The sequence below is a fragment of the Pseudorca crassidens genome, chromosome 1, assembly GCF_039906515.1.
Source record: "Pseudorca crassidens isolate mPseCra1 chromosome 1, mPseCra1.hap1, whole genome shotgun sequence".
NCBI classification, from domain to species: Eukaryota; Metazoa; Chordata; class Mammalia; order Artiodactyla; family Delphinidae; genus Pseudorca; species Pseudorca crassidens.
In genome coordinates, this window is record NC_090296.1 from 37279174 (window position 1) to 37299943 (window position 20770).

General features: G+C 39.3%; 1 protein-coding gene across 5 annotated transcripts; it reads right to left on the bottom strand.

Annotated features, from left to right (window-relative positions):
* Positions 1–353: 353 nt before the first annotated feature.
* Positions 354–20537, bottom strand: CHURC1 (churchill domain containing 1). 5 transcript variants are annotated; one of them, XR_010942399.1, is made up of 5 exons: positions 20383–20537; positions 10311–10446; positions 8679–8749; positions 5521–5689; positions 354–2896 (listed from the first exon to the last, which is right to left on the bottom strand). XR_010942399.1 is itself a non-coding variant. In XM_067733277.1 (4 exons), the coding sequence occupies exons 1-4, from the start codon at positions 20419–20421 to the stop codon at positions 2804–2806; spliced, it is 342 nt and encodes a 113-aa protein (XP_067589378.1). In that variant the 5' UTR covers positions 20422–20537; the 3' UTR covers positions 354–2803. The 5 variants fall into 5 exon arrangements, 3 of the variants coding, with proteins under 3 accessions (XP_067589378.1, XP_067589367.1, XP_067589396.1); XR_010942398.1 differs by having other exon boundaries at positions 8679–8752; XM_067733277.1 differs by lacking the exon at positions 5521–5689 and having other exon boundaries at positions 8679–8752.
* Positions 20538–20770: the final 233 nt, after the last annotated feature.

A 20770-nucleotide genomic window follows, 5' to 3' on the forward strand; every position in this document is an offset into this window, starting at 1 on the left:
ACTGATGACTTCCAAGTAACAAACCATATCTGGCTCTTCCTAGACTATATCATATGTCAATTAATTACTACTGGGAGAACCCAAGATCATTTGAGGAAGACAGAGCTAGCTAAAACAACACAACAGCAAACAGGCTGAGCTCTGAACTCCAAGAGCCTAACCAGGTCGACCCCAGACCTGTACATCATGGAGCAGGTAGAGAAAGAATGAGGTGCTAGGACAAGTTCACGTTCCCCACTACACCTACAGGTGATTTCTTCTTCTTCTTGTATCTCAGCAAGGGAAGCAAAGAAGACCAATGCCTTTGCCTGGTTCCCCTTTACTTAAACAGAGAAATATAGATGCAGTAGAACTGAGTTCAAGAGGTCTTTATTCTATTAGATCCATAAAAGAATTCTAGAAGATGATAAAGTATTGCAAAACACAGTACAATGCTGGTTTAATAATGAAATATATGGATAGGATCTTATGTTTAAAATTTTTGTAATATATTGTCTAAACCAGATAATTACACATTCTGCAAGAGATGAGGATATCAGGAGGGGCATATAAAATCATACTCTTGAGCTCCAAATGACTAAGTTGGAAGCATTAGCAAACTCCATGAAGGGACAATTCAGAAGCTATAATGGGCTTAGTGCTGCTATTTAAGGTAATGAAACATTTTCTCTGCTTTCTGGATTCATTTCACCAAACGATTTCCTCAGCAGGTCAGATATAGATTTGCAGAAAGTGGAAAGCATTTTCCAGGAATAAAACAACTGATCCTGAAGGAACAGCTGCCTTAACTTTTCTCAATAATAAATCTTGGTCTGACATGCCTAGATTCTTCAGAGTGCTGTCATTGATATCCTCAACCTCTTCCTAACCTTGCTAGACTCTGATACTTCACATGTACTGAACACTATTACTGAGGGCATCACTGTACTAACTATGTAACCTGGACTAAGTTACTTCTTTGTGCCTCAGTTTCTCTGGCTCTAAAACTGGGCTAACAATAGTACCTACCCTCATGGAATTGTTAATGAGGATTAAACGACTGCTTAAAAAGGCCTTGGCACATAGTAAGTACTCAATAAACCTCAGCTGTTATCATTATTCCTGTTACAAAACAAAGCTTTTCCCTGATGTCAACAACTTTGCTCACTCAGTTCAGAATGTCTGAGATATGAATAGGAAAAAATTCTGTTTTAATGCCTGACCCTTAAGTTTTGATTTCATAATGAGAAGAACTAACTGAAACCATCTCATTCTGTCTAGAACTTTATATGCCTTCCAAAGCATTTTATATTCATTATTCATTTGGATCTTCTAACAATACTGTGAAGGAAGTATAACATCAATTTATACTAGTCCAATTTTATAGAAAGGGGACAATAAAGTCCAGAATAACACTTTGCTTAATGGTTATACTGCTACCAAATGGCAGAGGCCTAAATGCTAGGTTTTATGACACCCAAGCCAGAATTCTTTCAACTATGCAAGGTAAGATATTCTAAGATCCCTTTGGAGTAATTGAAACCATTCTATTTATATTAATTAAAGTCCACACTTTATTCAGATTTCCCTAGTTTTACCAAATGTTCTTTTTCTTGTGCAGGATCTCATCCGGGATACCACATTACACTTAATAGTCATGCTCTTTTTTGGCTGTGAGAGTTCCTCAGACTTCCTTGTCTTTGATGACCTTGACAGTTTTGAGGAGTACTGGTCAGGTATTTTCCTCAATTGGGATTCCTCTCTCAACTGGGATTTGTCTGAAGTTTTTCTCATGATTAGACTGGGGTTACGGGTTTTGGGGAGGAAGACCACAAAGGCAAAGTGTCATTCTCATCACATCATATCAAGAGTAATGCTATCAACGTGGCTCATCATCAATGATGATAATCTTGATCACCAGGCTAGTGTTTGTCAGGTTTCTCAGTGAAGAAAAAGTTAAAGTCTCTTTTCCCCCTTTCCATACTATACTCTTTGGAAGGAAGTCACTATGCAAACCCATACTTAAGGAGTGAGGAGTATCTACATACATTATTTGAAATTTTTCTGCGTGGGGGATTTGTCTATTCTCTCCAATATATGTATTTATTTATTCAGTCATTCATTTATATCAGTATGGACTCATGAATATTTATACTTTGGTTTATAATCCAATACTACTTTATTTTGTTGCTCAAACTGTTCCAACTTTCGTCTCTGGGAGCTCCTTCAGCTGGCTCTTCTGTCCCTTTGACACACTCCCAATCATTGGGATTTTTCATTTCAGCACTTCGCTTTTTTGTGGCTCAAGATGCTCCAAGCTCGTCCTGTGTATTTACTGCCCCAGTCCTAGACTCAGTCATTTCCCCAAGGAGTCCTAATTCCTTTACTGGAACCAAGATCTGGGCACTAGATGTGCTTTCCATCCTAGTTATTTTTCAGCCACATAGCTGCTAACAAAGGTGCTTCTTTCTGGCTGCACTGATGTGCACTGGGAACTTTAGCAGAAAAGCTCAGCTCTAGAGAACAGCAATCCCCTAAATTACTTTTTCTTTCTAACTTTTTTTTTTTTTGGCCGTGCAACTTGATTTATGGGATCTTAGTTTCCGGACCAGGGATTGAACCCGGGTCATGGCAGTGAAAACGCCGAGTCCTAACCACTGGACAGCCAGGGAAGTCCCACTTTTTCTTTCAGAGAATAGGTAAGCCTAAGCAGAAAAAAATAATATGCAAATAATTTCCATTATAAACTAAGTTAGACAAACCATCAGGCTTGCTGTATTGTAAACCAACACCACATTGTGATTACAGAGCTGCAGAAGGATCCTTAGAATAACAGAGTCATTTGTCGGGGGTCGTCAGGGAGAATACTGATCGTATCTTCAGCTTTACCACATAACAGACACAGCATGGTATACTCCTAGAACAAGATAAAGTGCACAATTACCTTGAGGAACTGGGAGAAAGATGCTTCGTAACTTTCTCTGGTAAAACCGTTCTCTGTAAATTGTCATGGATATGGTGTCTGTACATTAGATCAATTTCTTCAACACCTATAAGCAATGTCTTAGGTTTAGTCTGTGTATCCCAGAGCCTTCTGTTTATATAAATTGAATACATGCTGACGCTCTATTTACTATGTATACGAGAATGTCACCTTGGAAATGCATGGCTATTTCCTGGACTTAGAAACACACATACTGGGCTTACTTAGTGCTGCTATTTAAAGTAATGAAGCAATTTGAGCGTGGGCCCCTGAGGACAAATTCCTGTTCTTAGAGTTGTTCCTTTCTAGAATATTCAACACTAATAAGCAACAGAAATGAGTTTTTAAAACAACAAAAAAGGAAAAAAATTTCCAAACCCAAACAGCTATTTTTATCTACCCCAGAAAAAATAAACAATTATGTTAAATCCATTAGTATGTCATGTCTCATATTTAGATAGCTAGTTGTCTAGAATTTGATCTATTTAAGGAGCTTTTTGTTTCTTGGGTTTAACAAATGTCCAGACTGGTGACAGAAGTTATTTTGTTTTAGGCAAAAATCCTTAGGGCAAAGTCCTGTTCTTATAGCTGTTCCTTTCTAGAATATTTAATATGGTCATAAACTACAGAAACATATTTCTTTCAAAACTTTTACTCTAAAGCTTTTTATCTTCTTTAGGAAAACAAGCATCTATACTAAATCTATTAGTATTTCCACATCTGACTTTGAGATTGTTGGCAGCCTGGAAATTGATCAGTCAAGGCAGTTTGTGTTTCATGGGTGTCTCACTAGAGAGAGGGTCACGAAGATAAACAGTGGCTACAGTACAAAGACTCAGAACCAGGCAACTGCCTTTCCATTTCCTACTAGAGAGTTCAGCAGGGAGACCTAGTTGTAGTAGTGGAAAGACTGTTTCTTAAAGACCACATTTAATTTTTTTTTTTTTTTTTTTTTTTTGCGGTACATGGGCCTCTCACCGTTGTGGCCCCTCCCGCCACGGAGCACAGGCTCCAGACGCGCAGGCCCAGCGGCCACGGCCCACAGGCCCAGCCGCTCCGCGGCACGTGGGATCCTCCAGGACCAGGGCACGAACCCGTGTCCCCTGCATCGGCAGGCGGACTCTCAACCACTGCGCCACCAGGGAAGCCCCAGAGGCCACATTTAATTTTAAAGTCTATTCTACACAAACAGTAGAAACACAGGCTATAGCTCAGCAAACAAATATGAGTCTCATGAATCAAAAACAAAATTAAAATCTACTCTCTCCAAGGTTTTACTGCTTTCAAATCCTACTTTCACCTACCAGACATTACTAGTAGGATGTCACCCTCTCACTGGAAATGAAGAAAAAAGTAATAAAGTCAAAATGGGAAAATGTGTGAAGCTAGACAACTATTTGAGTTTTCAACCAATCTATCCATTGACAAGTTTTTATTAAGTGCCTAAAGGCTCTGCAATGTGCCAGGTGCGCTGGAAGACATGAGAGAAGGCAAGGACAAAGTCTGACCTTGCAAAACTTAGTCTAACTTGGGAGAAAGGAAAAACCTAACACATGGTATAATCTGGAAAGGCTGTTAAATCAGTAAGACTGATGACACCTGTAATCTTTCATTTATAGGCAGTCTGGAATCCAAATTTCATTGTAGGTCAATTATTTGGAATTCAGAAGCAGTTTCCCAGAGGTAACGTTGCACATGGCAGTTAGGTTCCCAGGGAAATCCAGGAAGTCTTTTAAATTTATACTGCACAAGTACTATAGAATCTAACCACATATAGCAGTGCTTCTGTGGGAAAATATGTCTAGAATTCTCACTTGGGATGCCAGGAACACATTCTCACTTGGGATGCCAGGAATATGGTTGGATCAGGACATCCTTCACCCAAACTGACCAAGTTAGGAGAATCAGAATTCCCCCCAGTCATTCATGGGGACCTTCAAAGGCTCCACCTGGGCAAAGCCTGAGGGTAGAGATTTGGAAGGAAAGGTGGAGTGGGTGGAATCACCTTTGGGCAAGATCAGATCCTTGTTTTATGCTGAGGGTCCCATGGGCCTTTTCCCTCTATTATTACCTGCTAATTCTGACCCTTAGTCCTCTCCTTCCCTGGTCCACAGAAGAACAGGGAGCAGTCTCACAGTTTCCCTCTTGTTTCCTGAGGCAAATATATAGTCCTTTTAATGGATTTTAGGGTGATATAAAAAATATCAGATACCTGTAATCATTTATAATTTATTTTCTGTTTAAACTCTGTACTTATGTCTCTATTTCCCCTCTACTCTTGCCATCAGAAAATCTTACTTTGTTTAACAATGGTTTTGTTAAAAATGAATTTGTTTAAAAACAGAATCCTTATCTTTAAGAGATTCATATTGAAATATTTACAGAAGTAGTAATATGTTTGGGATTTGCTTCAAAGTAATCCTGTGGGGAGATGTGGAAATGGTGAGGTACAAATAAAGCAAACTGAAGCTGGGTATTGGAGATTAATACACTATTCTGCCTACTTTTGATTATGTTTAAATTTCCCATAAGACATTTAAAACAAAACAAAATATTACCAATGGTGGGAATCCCATCTTGAACCTCAATGGCTGCTGGAATAAGATGGGGGCTGGAATGGGGTGGGGCTGAGGAAAGTAAGTCACAGCAGCTGAGTATGAAGAGTTCTTGGGGTCATCAGACTAAGATGGAAGTTACCAGCTGGCCAGTCACAGGAGTCGGGGCCTGCTGTAGGTACAAGAAGAGCTCAGTAAAGGGAGAAAGCAGTATGGGCTGAACTATTAAGAATAAGAAGGAGATAGAATTTAAGTTCAGCTTGAAAGAGGTAAGATTTAGTTGGCTTGAAGGTAGTGAAAGGGACACGTTAAGTCAAGGAAAAAGCACGAATAAAGACAGTGATATGGAATAGAGCAAGCACATCGCATATGGAGTAGCAGAGGAGTGACAGGATGATGTGTTTCCAGAAGATTAATTTGAGGGCAGTACGCACGACTATACTGTGGGGACTGCTGCAGTAATTTAGGTTTCAGCAGTATGGTCCGTGATACGAGGGGTGGCAGTGGAGACAGACAAAAGCAAGAGAAACTAAGGAAGAAAGGAGGGCATTAGGGTTAAAGAAGGAGATCCGGGAGATATCCGATAGGTTTCATCAGGCACGAGGGTGCGTGTGCTCAATGCCTGCGGGAGTACAGAGAAGGTTCCTAGACCAGAGACCAAAGCTCAGGGGAAAAGCAGTTAGGGAGAAACAGGAGAGGAAACCAGAGAGTAAGCAAAGGAACAGTCAAAATGATTTAAAAAGAAAGAAAAAAGTCTAGATCTATGGACCCCAGGGGAAGAAATGCTTCAAAAAGACAATGGTGGGCTTCCCTGGTGGCGCACTAGTTGAGAGTCTGCCTGCCGATGCAGGGGACACGGGTTCGTGCCCCGGTCCGGGAAGATCCCACATGCCGCGGAGCGGCTGGGCCCGTGAGCCATGGCCGCTGAGCCTGTGCGTCCGGAGCCTGTGCTCTGCAATGGGAGAGGCACGCATACCTCAAAAAAAAAAAAAAAAAGACAATGGTCATCAAAACCAGATCCAGAAGAGATATTAAGAGAGAGAAGAACTGAGGCAAGGTCCCAGGATTTGGCCACCTTATAGGAAATCTATGAGAGAACAGTTTTAGTAAAGTGAAAATGAAAACCAGTTTGTAGGTTGTTAGGAGGACCACAGGGAAATAAGGGAAATAGGGTAAAGAGCTACTCAAGGAAAGAAGCAAAAGGAGAGATGATCAGAGGATGAATCAAAGAGGCAGCTGAGTGAAACAAAAGGATTTTAATTTATTTCTAACAAATAAAGAAGAACTAAATATATTTAATGTAAAAATGCTTTAAATCTCACAGAGAAAAGAGGATGCTAGGAAGAGAGAAGATAACATGAGATTCCTGAGGAAATGCAGTGGGGGTAGCCATAGAGAGGAGGAAATAAAAATCTCTACTACAGGAGGGAAGGAAGAGAGTCTAAAGTTGGGGCAATGCTATGAATGGTGTGCAAAAGGAGAGTAGTGAGAAACGAGGGAAAGGGAGGCTGGCCAGCCCAGCAAGAACCTCGGGAAGGGGAGCTTGGATATTATACCGTAGCTGAAGGTGAACTACGGAAAGGCCAATGAGGTAGTCTGAAAGCATTATTTTAAGAAAAATATGCTGGTGGCAGAATATAGAATATGGGGGAGGGGGGGGAGTGGATGTTGGGAGAGAAAGGACTGGCAGTGGAGAGTCTAGTTTAAGAGTTTTTTCCAAGAGAATTCCACATTATATAGGCATTGTGACTATAGCCATCTTCCTTTAGCTTCTTCCTACCCCAAAGGAACTTCTGGGGAGCTTTGAAAATGGCTGTGCTCAATCATAAAGGAAAATCAGCTAGACTTTGGTCTCATGGCAGTGACACACAATGGCTCAATTAGGGTATAAACAGGCAATCTCAATATCCACTTACAGACTCTAAAAAGCTCACAGGAGCTTCAGGAACTGCTGCAAAATAGCTATAAGCACTCCCTTCCTCCCATGAACGGACAGAGCTGCTTGTTTAAGCCCCCGACATGTTCATTCCCCTATTTGGCCACTATTCATTCACTGAGATCTCGATTTTGCCGTTAAGTGGCATCTATCATATAAGTATTTTGAGGCATAATTTTTTGATCCTGGGGAGATGTGGTCAGGATGTTGTTAAGATGGACCACAAGATATTAGACCAGATTCTGACAGGTGACTAAGTGCCTTCTTTCACACTGAAATAAGAATGAATGAAAGTGGTTATACTATTTTATAAGATTCTGCTGTAGAAGATTTTTTTTCCCCTAATTATATAGTACCACCCAAATTTAAAGGATTAAAAAAAATTCCCTTGCCTGTTAAAACTCTTACCTCACATTTATATCCTCTGGATGAACATGTAGTTCACACTAAATAAGTAACTCAATCTGAGGGCTTGAAAGCGGAGGCAGTGAGGGACAGATACAGGTAAGTGTGTCCTCATGCTTTCCAGTTTGCCCTTGGCTCTCCCTCACTGTCCAGCTTTTCTTCCTGGTCATTAGACCTGTGAATCTTCAGCAACTTCAGGCCTACACCAGCCTGTAGAATTCTGTAGAATTCTTCACATGCTCTCAGAATTGTATAAGGACTAATCCTTATACTACATCCGTATTCTCTATCCTTATATGGTTCAGCTTCTCTCCTCCAACCATGATACACCTATCTTGTCATTTTACTTATCAAATGATATTAAAATATCCTATTGCAATTGAGACTACAGAGTTGCTTGACTCTACAGGTCTATAAGGGAAATAAAGATAATCTCGTTAGCATGATTTCCATGCTCAGCAAGTATGGTGGCAGTGGGCAGGCCAACACTTAAAGCCAAGAATTGTGCAATCATGTAACTGGGTAGAGAAAAAAGAGGCACAATAGTAACCTCATATGAAGCCACAATGTGCTGTTCTTTACAAGCAAAATGAGATATCATTTGTAAGGCATGTGTTTTGCTTTGTGACTGTTGTGAAGACAGGTTTGAACAGATCCACCCACATCTGAAGTGTCTCTCAACTTACACAAGTGGAAGACAGGGATGGTCTCCTCTAAGATTCACCAGTACCTCATTTATGAAGACTATACCTAGATTTTTCAAGGGTACTCTTATTGTTCCCCTCCCCCCGCAATAACATACCCACATTTATACATTTACCTGAAATTCATCCATGATACTGAACGTATACTCATGCCTGGCTATTACATGATGACAATTCCTACAAAGATCTGCTGAAACAGAGAAAGACTTAATTAAGTCTTAGAAGGTGCCCTAAGACAGTAAAATTTCTAGTCTTAGCATGGTATTGCTTTGAAAGAATCTTAACTCTGTCATATTTAACACAGCAGGAAACCCATTATAATATCTACCTTGATAAAAAATCCAGACTCTGTCACACAGCAACACTATATAATTAAGAGCCTGAACTCAGAGACTTAATGTGCATATATTCATTCCTATTGAAAGCTCTCTAAGGTAATCAATTAACGGATATGTAAGTGTGTTTTTGAAACTAGCTGGACCTTTCTAACTATGTAGGAGCTTTTATTCTCAGGAATGATAGAAATTGTGCTACTAACCAATCATAAACAAAAAGCTAACACTAGATGTTAAACTGAATTTAGCAGTAACAAAAGGCTCTAGTAAAAACAATACAGTAATAATAACTATGATACATTGAGTGCTTAATGTGTGCCAGATACTGTTTTAAATACTTTGTAACTGTTTATTCACTTAATGTTCTCAGAAACCCAATGAGGTAGATACTACTGTTATCATGTTTGTAGGGATAAGGAAACAAAGGCACACTATGGATAAGAACTAGGAAGACCACAGCTGAGCTACAAAGTGTTAGAATCAGAATTCAAACCCAAGCTTTCTTGCTCCAGAGCCCTTGCTTTTGACCACTATCCTCTACTACCTGGAAAAAAATAGAGTTTAAAGGGGTACATGATACAGGAAAGAAAAAGATTCTTCTAATTTAGAACATTTTTCCACAGTCTGACTCTATTCTAAAGGCTTAGTGTCTTTCGCACCTTTCTTTCAAAATATCGTTATTTGCACATTTAATCCTCATATAGTCAGAACATACCAAAAAATCAGGAGACAAGCAAAAAAGCAAATGTGAACAATTTAAATAGTTGCCATAAGATCTGGGCACGAAAGTGCACATATACTTAATTTACTTGTAGAGATTCTTAGTGCCAACCTCAGAACTTATTTATTTTTATTATAGTTATTTGATTTCCTAGTATCAAGGATAAGGAATAGCATATGAAGGTAGCATACTTAATACTTACAGTAGCAAAAGAAAGAAACTATAAACTGACAGTAACAAAAGAGACAAAAGCTATAAAAGCAGAAACAAGACTAAAAAAACCATAGCATCCCAGAACCATTTAGTATAAGGGCAAACAGCCCTAAACACTTTAATAGCTGTTGGAGCACATCACTGTATTATATTATAGTAGAAAGTGAAAATTCACATGGAAGACCCTAAGTTAAAAAAAAAGTCCCTATATCTTGTTTCAGAAGACACAGTCTTTAAAGATAAACAAAAGAAAATTGGTGCCTGAATCATAAGCTTCAGTTATCTGCAAAAGTCATTTATGTGGAATATCTGATGATGCTACATAAATGAGATGTTACCAACATTTTCCTCTTAAAAAACTAACTAGCGATTTTGTGTTGCAATATGATAGTGAAACAGGCCTCATACGACTTTGCGCAACCTAACTCCCAAAAGCTGATACCTGCTAACGGGCTCAGATGGAAAAAAAGTCTACTTACGATCATAGGTAACTATTTCTTCTCCATCTTCCTCTTTCAAAGATTTGTTTGTGATCAGCATAAAGTCCCGCTTACTGCACACTGCACAGCCTATAAAGTTCAGCAAGAAAGATCCATTCTCCAGGCAGATGTTACCCTAAAATAAGAAAAACAGAATTTAGTTTTCTTTTTTGAGGGGATTTTAATTTTCTTATATTTCAAAATCCTTGGTGAAAATGATTAATAGACTTACAGTCTCTAAAGACAAAAAACATGGCCAGAATTTACTTGCTTGAAGTGTACACCAAGTAATTTTTGAAATTACTAGCTTTCCTCTAGAAGTGTTATTCATAGTAAATAAAACTGAAGAAGTGTTAGAGCTTAGGACTGCAACTGTGTTTAAGAGGACCAAATGCAAATGGATATTTAGAAACAACTTAATGAAGTCTTAATACAACATGTGAAAAGGAAAAATCAGAAAAATCTAATAGCCAACACTATTAAATGAGGTATCATATTATAAAGCTAGAATGAAAATTCAATCAAAATGGAAACACTGAGCCAATGATAAAAATGATCTTATCCACTGTGATGCTCAGTTGACTGTTGAAACAGCATTTTTTCAAGCCTTAAAAATACCACAAAATAAACAAAGAGAAATAAACTCTCAGCTCTACAGATGTCAGTCACTAGGATATGTGTGATTCAGGCAGAAAAGGTAAGTTCCGCAATTCATCAGATTGACACCATGGCATTTAAAAGAGAAAGGGTTTTACTTGTCACTAAGAAACTGTAAACAACATATACTCCTGGCTCAAGGGAGGTCTTTGCTAAAGGCTTACTAATAATTGTTCAGAACTTAAAGTCACTTCATAAACTACCTAGTTCTACTCATTTCTTTATTTTTTAATTTTTATTTTATATTGGCGTATAGTTGATTAACAATGTTGTGTTAGTTTCAGGTGTACAGCAAAGTGATTCAGTTATACATGTATCTATTCTTTTTCAAGTTCTTTTCCCATTTAGGTTATTACAGAATGTTATTTCTTTTTTTAAAATTATAGTTGACTTAAAATATAATTAGTTTCAGGCATGCAACATACTGATTCAATATTTTTGTAGATTACACTCCATATAAAGTTATTATATAATATGGGTTATATTCCTTCTGCTGTACATTACATCCTTGTAACTTATTCATTTTATACCTAGTAGTTTGTACCTCTTCATCTCCTTTACGTCCTCCCACCTCTCTCCCCTCTGGTAACCACTACTTTGTTCCACGAATCTGTGAGTTTCTGTTTTGTTTTGTTCATTCGTTTGAATAAACAAATTTATTTATCTATTTTAGTATTTATTTATTTATTTAAATATTTATTTATTTTGGTTGCACCGGGTCTTAGTTGAGGCACATAGGATCTTCATTGCGCCATGCGGGATCTTTAGCTGTGGCATGTGGGCTTCTTAGCGGCAGCATGTGGACTCTTAGTTGCAGCATGTATGTGGGATCGCCAACCAGGCATGGAGCCCGGGCCCCCTGTATTGGCAGTGTGGAGTCTTACCCACTGGGCCACCAGGGAAGCCCCTGCTTGATTTTTTAGATTTCACATATAAGTGAAAACATACAGTATCTGTCCTTCTCTGACTTATTTTGCTAAGCATAGTACTCTCCAGGTCCATCCATGTTGTCGCAAATGGCAAAATTTCATTCCTTTTTATGGCTGAGTAATATATATTGTGTATATATACTACATCTTCTTTATCCATTCATCTGTGATGGACACTTAGGTTGCTTCCACATCTTGGTTATTGTAAATGATGCTGCTATGAATACTGGGGTGCATATATCTTTTTGAATTAGTGTTTTCATTTTCTTCGGATATATACCCAGGAGTGGACCTGCTGGATAATATTGTAGTTGTATTTTTAATTTTTTGAGGACCCTCCACACTGTTTTCCATAGTGGCTGTACCAATTTACATTCTCACCAACAGTGTACTGGGGTTTCCTTTTCTTCACATCCTCGCCAACACTTTATTTTTTAAGTGGCATGGGTCACATCTAGGCTTCCACCATGCTTCTATCAGCCAGACTTGCATTAAATTAAATTTAATTAATTAATTTATTGGTCGCACCACACAGCATATGGGATCTTAGTTCTCAGACCAGGGATTGAACCCATGCCCCCTGCAGTGGAAGCATGGAGTCTTAACCACTGGACAGCCAGGGAAGTCCCACCAACACTTATTATTTGTTGTCTTTTTGATAATAGCCATTATGACAGGTGTGATGCGATTTGCATTTCCCTGATGATTAGTGATGTTGAGCATCTTTTCATGTGCCTGTTGGCCATGCCTTTCTTTGGAAAAATGCCGATTTAGGTCCTCTACCAATTTTTTTTTTTTTTTTTTTTTTTTTTTTTGCGGTACGCGGGCCTCTCACTGTTGTGGCCTCTCCCGTTGCGGAGCACAGGCTCCGGACGCGCAGGCCCAGCGGCCATGGCTCACGGGCCCAGCCGCTCCACAGCATGTGGGATCCTCCCGGACCGGGGCACGAACCCGCGTCCCCTGCATCGGCAGGCGGACCCTCAACCACTGCGCCACCAGGGAAGCCCCTATTTTTTTTTTTTTTTGATAGTAGTTCAACCTCATTTCTGACCAACAAAAAAACTGAGGTATTTTTAATAGTTAGTGTGACTAAAAACCATTCAAACTAATGCATTTCTCCAATGCAGCTATGTGCCTGATACTGTGCAAAGCATGGTGGAGGATTCCGAGGACTGCAGGATGAGTCACAGACGTTTCTACCTTCAAGGAGCTTATGAAGTATGAGGGATTTAAGACCCATCTTAACCAATGCCACAGTGGAGCCTTCCTGGATTCCCAGCACCACCATTAACTAAGTGCCTTCGTAGTGCTATGTATTAAGAGGTTAACTCTGGTGGGGGGAAATCAAACTAACTATGCAGTTTGGAGATACTAAAACATAGGCACATCAACATAACTACTAAAAGGGAAAAAAAGCCTTGGGATTAAAGTATAAATTTCCAGCTATTAAGAACAAGTGCTTTGATTTTTTTAAAAAATAAACTTTACTGAGGTATAATTTACACACAATAAAATCCACACATTGTAAGGGTATACATGAAAGAATTTTAACAAATGTATATACCAATGTAATCACTACCCCAATCAAGATACAAAAATTTCTGTCTTCCCAGGAAGTCCTTCCTGCTTTGCAGTCTATCTCCAACCCCTATCTCACCTCAGGCACCCACTGACCTGATTTCTATCTCCAGAGATTAGTTTTGCCTGTTCTAAAGTTTTACATAAATAGAATCATACAGTATACTCTTTTACACCCAGCTTCTTTTGCCTAAAATGATGTCCACGTTAATTATCTATGTTGTTGTATGTATTGGTAGTTCATTGCTTTTTTAATGCCAAGTAGTATCCCATTGCATGGATCGATCTGTTGATAGACATTTGGGTTCTTCCCAGTTTTTGGTTGTTATGAATAAAGTAGCTATGAAGATTCATGTATAAGTCTTGTGTAGACATATGCCTTTCTCTTGAGTAAATATCTAGAAGTGGAATTGCTGAGTCATACAGTAAAAATATGGTATATATATAAACTTTATAAGAAACTGCCAATTAGTTTCCATTTTCTATTCCCACCAGCAATGTGTGAGTTCCAGATTTCCCACATTCTCATCAACACTAGGTATTATGTCTTTTTTATTTTAGTCATTCTAATGATGTAAAGTGGTGTCTCATTTTAGTTTTAATTTATATTTCCCTGATGACTAGTGATGTTGAGCATCTTTTCATGGTGCTTATTAATATATCTTATTTTGTGAAATATCTATTCAAGTCTTTTGCCCATTTTTTGAAAAGTTAAATTGTTTATCCTCTTATTGAGTTATAAAAGTTCTTCATGTATCTTAGATACAAACCCTTTGTCAGATATATGTATTACAAATATGGTACACAGGCTTAACTGTTCTGCGGCATGTGGGATCTTCCCAGACGAGGACTCGAACCCATGTACCCTGCACCGGCAGGCGGACTCCCAACCACTGCGCCACCAGGGAAGCCCTGGTTTGCCATTTTTTAAATGGTGTCTCTTGAAGAACAAACAGTTTTGATTTTTATGAAGTCCAGTTTATTAAATTTCTTTCATTGTTTGTGCTTGTATTCTAAAACATCTTGCCTACCCCAAGATTGCAAAGATTTTCTCCTTTGTTTTCTTCTAGAAATTTTATAGTTTTAGCTGGTAGGTTTAGGTTTATGATCCATTTTGAAATAACTTTTATATATGGTCTGAGGTAAGGATCAAGTTTCATTTATTTCTATATGAATATCCAGTTGTTCCATCAACATTTGTTGAAAAGACTATCCTTTCCCCATTGCATTACATTGGCAACTCCGTGGAAAACTCAAATAATCCTATATATGTGGGTCTACTTTTGACTATTCTTTTCCCTTGATTTATATGTCTATCTTTTGCACTGATCTCACACTCTTTTGATTATTGTAGCTTTATAGTAAGTTTTTAAATTAGGTAGTTTATGTCCTATAATTTGGCTAGTCTAGGTTCTTTTCATTTCCATATAAATTTTAGAATCAGCTTATAACTTTTACAAAAAAGCCTGCTGGGTTTGTTTTTTGTTTTTTTTTTGTAATTTATTTGTCTATTTTTGGCTGCACTGGGTCTTCGTTGCTGCGCGTGGGCTCTTCGTTGCGGCGCGTGGGCTACTCTTCGTTGCGGTGGCTTCTCTTGTTGCAGAGCACGAGCTCTAGGCGCGCAGGCTTCAGTAGCTGTGGCACGCAGGCTCAGTAGTTGTGGCTCACAGGCTCCAGAGCACAGGCTCAGTAGTTGTGGCACATGGGCTTAGTTGCTCTGCGGCATGTGGGATCTCCCCGGACCAGGGCTTGAACCCATGTCGCCTGCATTGGCAGGCGGATTCTTAACCACTGCACCACCAGGGAAGCCCCTCCTGCTGGGGTTTGAACTGGGACTGCCTTGAATCTATAAAAGCTGACTGACAAAGACTCCAAGATATTAAGTAATTTTTTAAAAAGTCTTAAAAGAATAAAGATCTAAATACCATTTTCAAATAAACAGAACTCTGAACAGAACTGCACACATAAACACAGGTACCTTATACAATATGGTCTAACCTCTGTAATCTGACTATATAAGCAGGCAGAATGTAAACTCTAAACACTGAGGGAAGAGAAAAGGGATCTATGTATCAGTTGTGAGGTAGGGAAATAAATTCTTGAAATGGCAAATGCAAGTACAGTAAATAAGAAACTGATGGGGCTTTCTCTAAGGGACTTGGTCATTTGAACGTGAGAATAACCTTCATCAGTGAGGCATGATTCTTTTATTAGATGAAACAAGATTATTAATGTCCAAATTTGGGAAAGTAAATTAAAGCATACAATATTCAGAGAAGCTTTTGAGGCTCTCACAATGGGAGGAAAAAGAAGAAAAAAATCTAAATCAATTCCACAGTAATAACAGTAAACTATAACAGTTTCGAGAAGACAGGAAAAAAGACAAACATTAAATATCCTTAGAAAATGTGATTCAGCTAAATCCTGGTTGAGGATCTATAAAGGTATACAAATGTGCAAGAAGAAATGGTTGAGGGACTTCCCTGGTAGTTCAGTGGTTAAGAATCCGCCTGCCAATGCAGGGGACACGAGTTCAAACCCTGGTCCAGGAAGATCCCACATGCCGCGGAGCAACTAAGCCCGTGTGCCACAACTACTGAAGCCTGCATGCCTAGAGCCCGTTCTCCACAACGAGAAGTCACCGCAATGAGAAGCCGCGTACCGCAACGAAGAGTAGCCCCCACTCGCTGCAACTAGAGAAAGCCCGCGCACAGCGACGAGGATCCAATGCAGCCAAAAATAAATAAATAACTAAATAAATTTATTAAAAAAAAAAAGAAATGGTTGAATACTATGATGATAATTAGTATGAAAGTATATTATGATAAACTTACAAATTTGAGAAATCCGCAACTATACTGACAATGATTGGGCTAATTTGCTTCTTCCAAAAAACTATTATTTCAGATGGTATAACTTAACAGTGCATACGTTTTGTCAGGGAGTACTTAAAATTGAAAATAGAAAATACAGTTCTTAAAGAACCAAATTCTAGTTTTGCTAATTTTCTCTATTGTTTTTCTATTTCCTATTTCATAATTTCTACTCTAGTCTTTATTATTTCCTTTCTTCTGCACGCTTTGGGTTTAGTCTGCTCTTGTCTTTTTTACTGACTTAAAGTGGAAAGTTAGGTTATTGATTCCAGATTTTTTCTTTTAATATAGTCATTTTAAAATGCATCATTTTAAAGCATCCATTTCCATACAATTGTTTTACCAATTATATATCAGACTCAGCATTTAATTAAATATGGTTTAATGCTAAGCAACAATTTGAGTACGTGAACTTTTGTAGTTTAATTTTAAGTGAGGTATATAAAACATAATTTCTAATTTAAACATAACTAATTTACACTGATTACGTCCTTCTGATTAACCTAAATTTAAGCTATATTTCTGTATTGCTGCTGAATTACTAATACTTTTAAAGCTGAAACTTGAACTATATGAAATATAGGTTTCATTTCCAGTTTGATGTGGAAATGTTTTATTACAATTTTGGGCCTGATCAGTTATTTTAGAAAATGCAGTAGAGTTCTAGTTCCAACTGGTTTGCTAAATGCTTTTCTGAATGAAAAAAAAGTTTGGTTCACAGTTGAGTAAAAAAATTTGAGTTCAGAAAATTAGTATGGTTCATTTTCAATCTGATTCATGCTTGAGTTCAAGTTCTTGGCGTAATTTTACAAGCAAGTGGGCCAGAGCTCTGTTAGAAATTTTCTAGCCTGTGGTAAACATCCACCACAAAACTCCAGAAATTTTATGAAACCAAAGATAAATAATCAAACATTTATTACCTCCTCATTCTGCATTTAGACCTACCCAACATGCTAATCCATTATGTTCCTCTGCCAAACTTTCTGAACGAGTGGACTATACTTGCTACCACCACCTGAGTACCTTTTCCTTTGCTAGGCTTAAGTAGAGTGGCTTCTGCTCTTACCGCCCTTAAAAATATCTCATGACTTAAAAAAATCCCAGAGTTGGAAGGATCCTTGAGATTTCAAGTAGTCATTTAGTCTCTACGGAACAACAGGAAGAGAGTTCAATTCCTCTAAGGTTACCCATTCTATTAAAAAAAAAAAAAACCTGTTAGAAAATTCTTTATTCGGATTCAAAGCCTACAACTCCCTAACATCCACCCACTAATTATTTCTAAATCTGCCTTCTGAAATTTCAAAGAAAAGCTCAATTCTTCCTCATGACAGACCTTTATTTCTTTGAGAACAGAATAAAATCAGAGAAAACTGCTTCAGGTACTTTCCTGGTTTTCCAGTCACCTCAGTGCTTTTCTCTACTCTTCTTCCTATACTTTTATTTTCATTTCCTAAATTAATTTATTCCCTGAAGCTCAGTTCTTGATTCTGGTTGATTCTGTACATTCTTTTCCTAAGAGAACAAATTATTTCTATTTTGACTCCTTTATTTGGCTGATTCATCTGTTTGAATCTCTTACCCAAACTGCCATCCTATATTTTCACTTGACTCCTGGGATGTTACACTCTCAACCTCGGATTAAACATGATAAAAAAAAAATCTGATCATTTGCTCCCCCAATTTTGGTTCTCCCTCCCTCCCAGATGGCTCCAATTTCTGTAATACTTCCAAATTTCCCAGCTGCCTAGATTGAAAACCCTTAGATCATCGTCAGCTCTTCTTTTCTTCCTTCCTACATTAAATTGGTTGAATCCTGTTAATTCTTTCTTTGAAATGAGGACTTGTACTTCCCTAGTGGTGCAGTGGTTAAGAATCCACCTGCCAATGCAAGGGACACGGGTTCAAGCCCTGGTCCGGGAAGATTCCACATGCCACAACCATTGAGCCTGCGCTCTAGAGCCCTTGAGCCACAGCTACTGAGCCCGCGTGCTGCAACTACTGAAGCCCACGCTCCTAGAGCCCCTGCTCCGTAACACAAGCCACCCTAATGAGAAGCCCGCACACCGCAAGGAAGACTAGTCCCTGCTCGACGTAAGACGCAACTAGAAAAAGCCCCTGCAGAGCAACAAAAACCCAACGCAGCAATCAATCAATCAATAAATGAGGTCTTCATCATCTCATGCCTATACTACTGTTGCTATTTGGTTCCCCAAATGCTCTGTAGGGCTGTCCTTTTACATTTCCCCCCATCCCATCATCTTAACATACAACCATAAGATTCACTTTCCTAAATAGCAGATTTCAGAATCATTTCCCTATTCAATTTTTTTGTATAGTTGCCCAATGCCTAAACTTCTCAATATAATTTGTCTTTTGATTAGCTCAACTCTTAAAAATCCAACCTAACATCCTTTTTTTTTTTTTTTGGCCACACCGCAGCATGTGGGATCCTAGTTCTCCGACCTGGGATCAAACCTGTTACCCCAGCAGTGGAAGCATGGAGCCAGGGAATTCCCCAACCTAATATCTTTAACACTATCCACAGCAAACATCTCCCTCATGGTGCCTATAATGTGCAGTTTTTGTTACTGCATTCACAAAAATCTTTTTAAACTTAAAAAAAAGTATGAAAAAGAACACAACACAGAAATGTGAAACATAAAGTACAGCATAATGCCTCTACCTATTAAATATCAGTAGTACCCCAGTCTGACAACCAAAAATGCCTCCAGATATTGTCAAATGTCCCTTGGGAGGCAAAACCACTCCCAGTTGAGTGCCACTGCTCCATTCACTTTCATTACTCATTCACTCATGGTGTTCCATTCTATGGCTATATCACATTTTTCCAGTCTACTACCACAAACAATGCTGTTATGAACATTCTTATACCAGTCTCCAGGAACACACTAGGCACATGCATTTATCTGTCTAAAATGGGAACTGCTGGGTCATTCAGCAGGCATATCTTTAACTTTTTTTTCTTTTTTCTGATAATGCTAGACCTTTTTCAAAGAGGTTGTACCATGAGTGCTCATGTTGTTATAAAACCTTCCCAAAAGACTAAGTATTATTCAAAATATTAAGAGACAGGACCAACTACAAAGATTTTCTACCTCCCAACCAATATGAGAATCCTTGTTCTTGTTATTTTCCCCCAGCATCAGCTCCTCCTTTCCTCTTCTACCCTAGTCACACCTATCCTTCAAGTCCCAACTGAAGTCCACCTTTCTGTTGGGAGAACAGCGCTATCCTCTATTGCTCTCCCCTTTCTCTAAACCGGAATAGCATTAATGGACCGTACTAGTCATTTTTTGTTAATCACGTGCTCCCGTAAAATGTAAGCTCTTCGGCAGCACGGAAGCTGCCTTTTATTTCTTCTTGGGTATCCCTTTCTGGCCTGGCAAAGTAATCTAGTTACACGCATACAAACGTTCAGTAAGTATACCTTGAATGAATGAGAGTAAACAAACTTCTCAATCTCCTGAGCTTGAAAGGAACAGAGATTTAAAAGAAAGTAACAGCCTGGAAACCTGAGTTCTAGTCTTGGCTCTCACACAAACTAGAAAGTGCACTTCGCCAAGTGATTTCCCCTCTCTAGGCATTAGTTTCATCTGCAAAATTGGGTTAGAATAGATGACCTAAGAGGTCCCTTCCAGCGCTAGAATTCAGGAAGAGCACTGAACGTTATCAAATGAAGCTTGAGGATGAGACCAGGGTAGAGATGGGGGTGTCCCTCTGTTGTCGACTGGGTTGCTGGTGGTGGTAGGGTTTCATTTGTTTTCCCCTTGGAGCTCAAGAGAAATGGGGTGACGGCTGCTATCAGTCGCCAGAGCGGGGATCAGCAGGAACCGACGGCTGCAGACCATCCCCCCTGTCAAGTGCCTACATACAGCTGCCGCGTCACTGGATGGGGCGGAGCGGCTGAGTCCGCCCCGCGCCCGGCCTCCCATGAAGGCCGGCCGGGGATATGAGAAGCCTCAGGGGCGGCCATGGGCCAAAGGAGAGGGAAGTTCTCGGCGCCCACTCGCTCACCCGGTTGGGATACTCCTTCTCCACACAGTCCCCACACATCGCGACGCAGTTAACGGGGAAGTTCCTCCGCTTCTACCGGGAAGAGGAAACCTCGCGAGAGCTCAGAGAAAGTCGCCGCATGCGCCCAGAGTACTCACCCTGGCGTGTTGGGTCTTGAGCTAATTCCAAGTCTCCGCCCCTTAGCAACTATTGTTAGGGCTGGGTCTGGTCTCCCAGACAACAACCGACGGCAAAGGGTAGGACTTTAGAAACCTTCCGAGAGAGAGGAAAGGGAAAGGGATCTTGCACCGAGCAAAGTTCCAATAGGCGCCTTCCTGAGTCTAGGCTGACAGAAAGCCAAGTTGCAATACACAAGAAAGGGAATTGTTTTTTGCTGCTTCAGCTTACT

Bases quoted from the DNA above. Each gene is read 5' to 3' on its own strand.
- CHURC1 (XM_067733277.1), bottom strand. From the start codon at position 20,421: ATGTGTGGGGACTGTGTGGAGAAGGAGTATCCCAACCGG. The intron at 8,753-10,310 runs GTAAGTAGACTT...TCTCTGTTTCAG, and splicing joins AGAAATAGTTACCTATGATC to CAGATCTTTGTAGGAATTGT. The intron at 2,897-8,678 runs GTAAATGTATAA...ATCTTGTTCTAG, and splicing joins GTATCATGGATGAATTTCAG to GAGTATACCATGCTGTGTCT.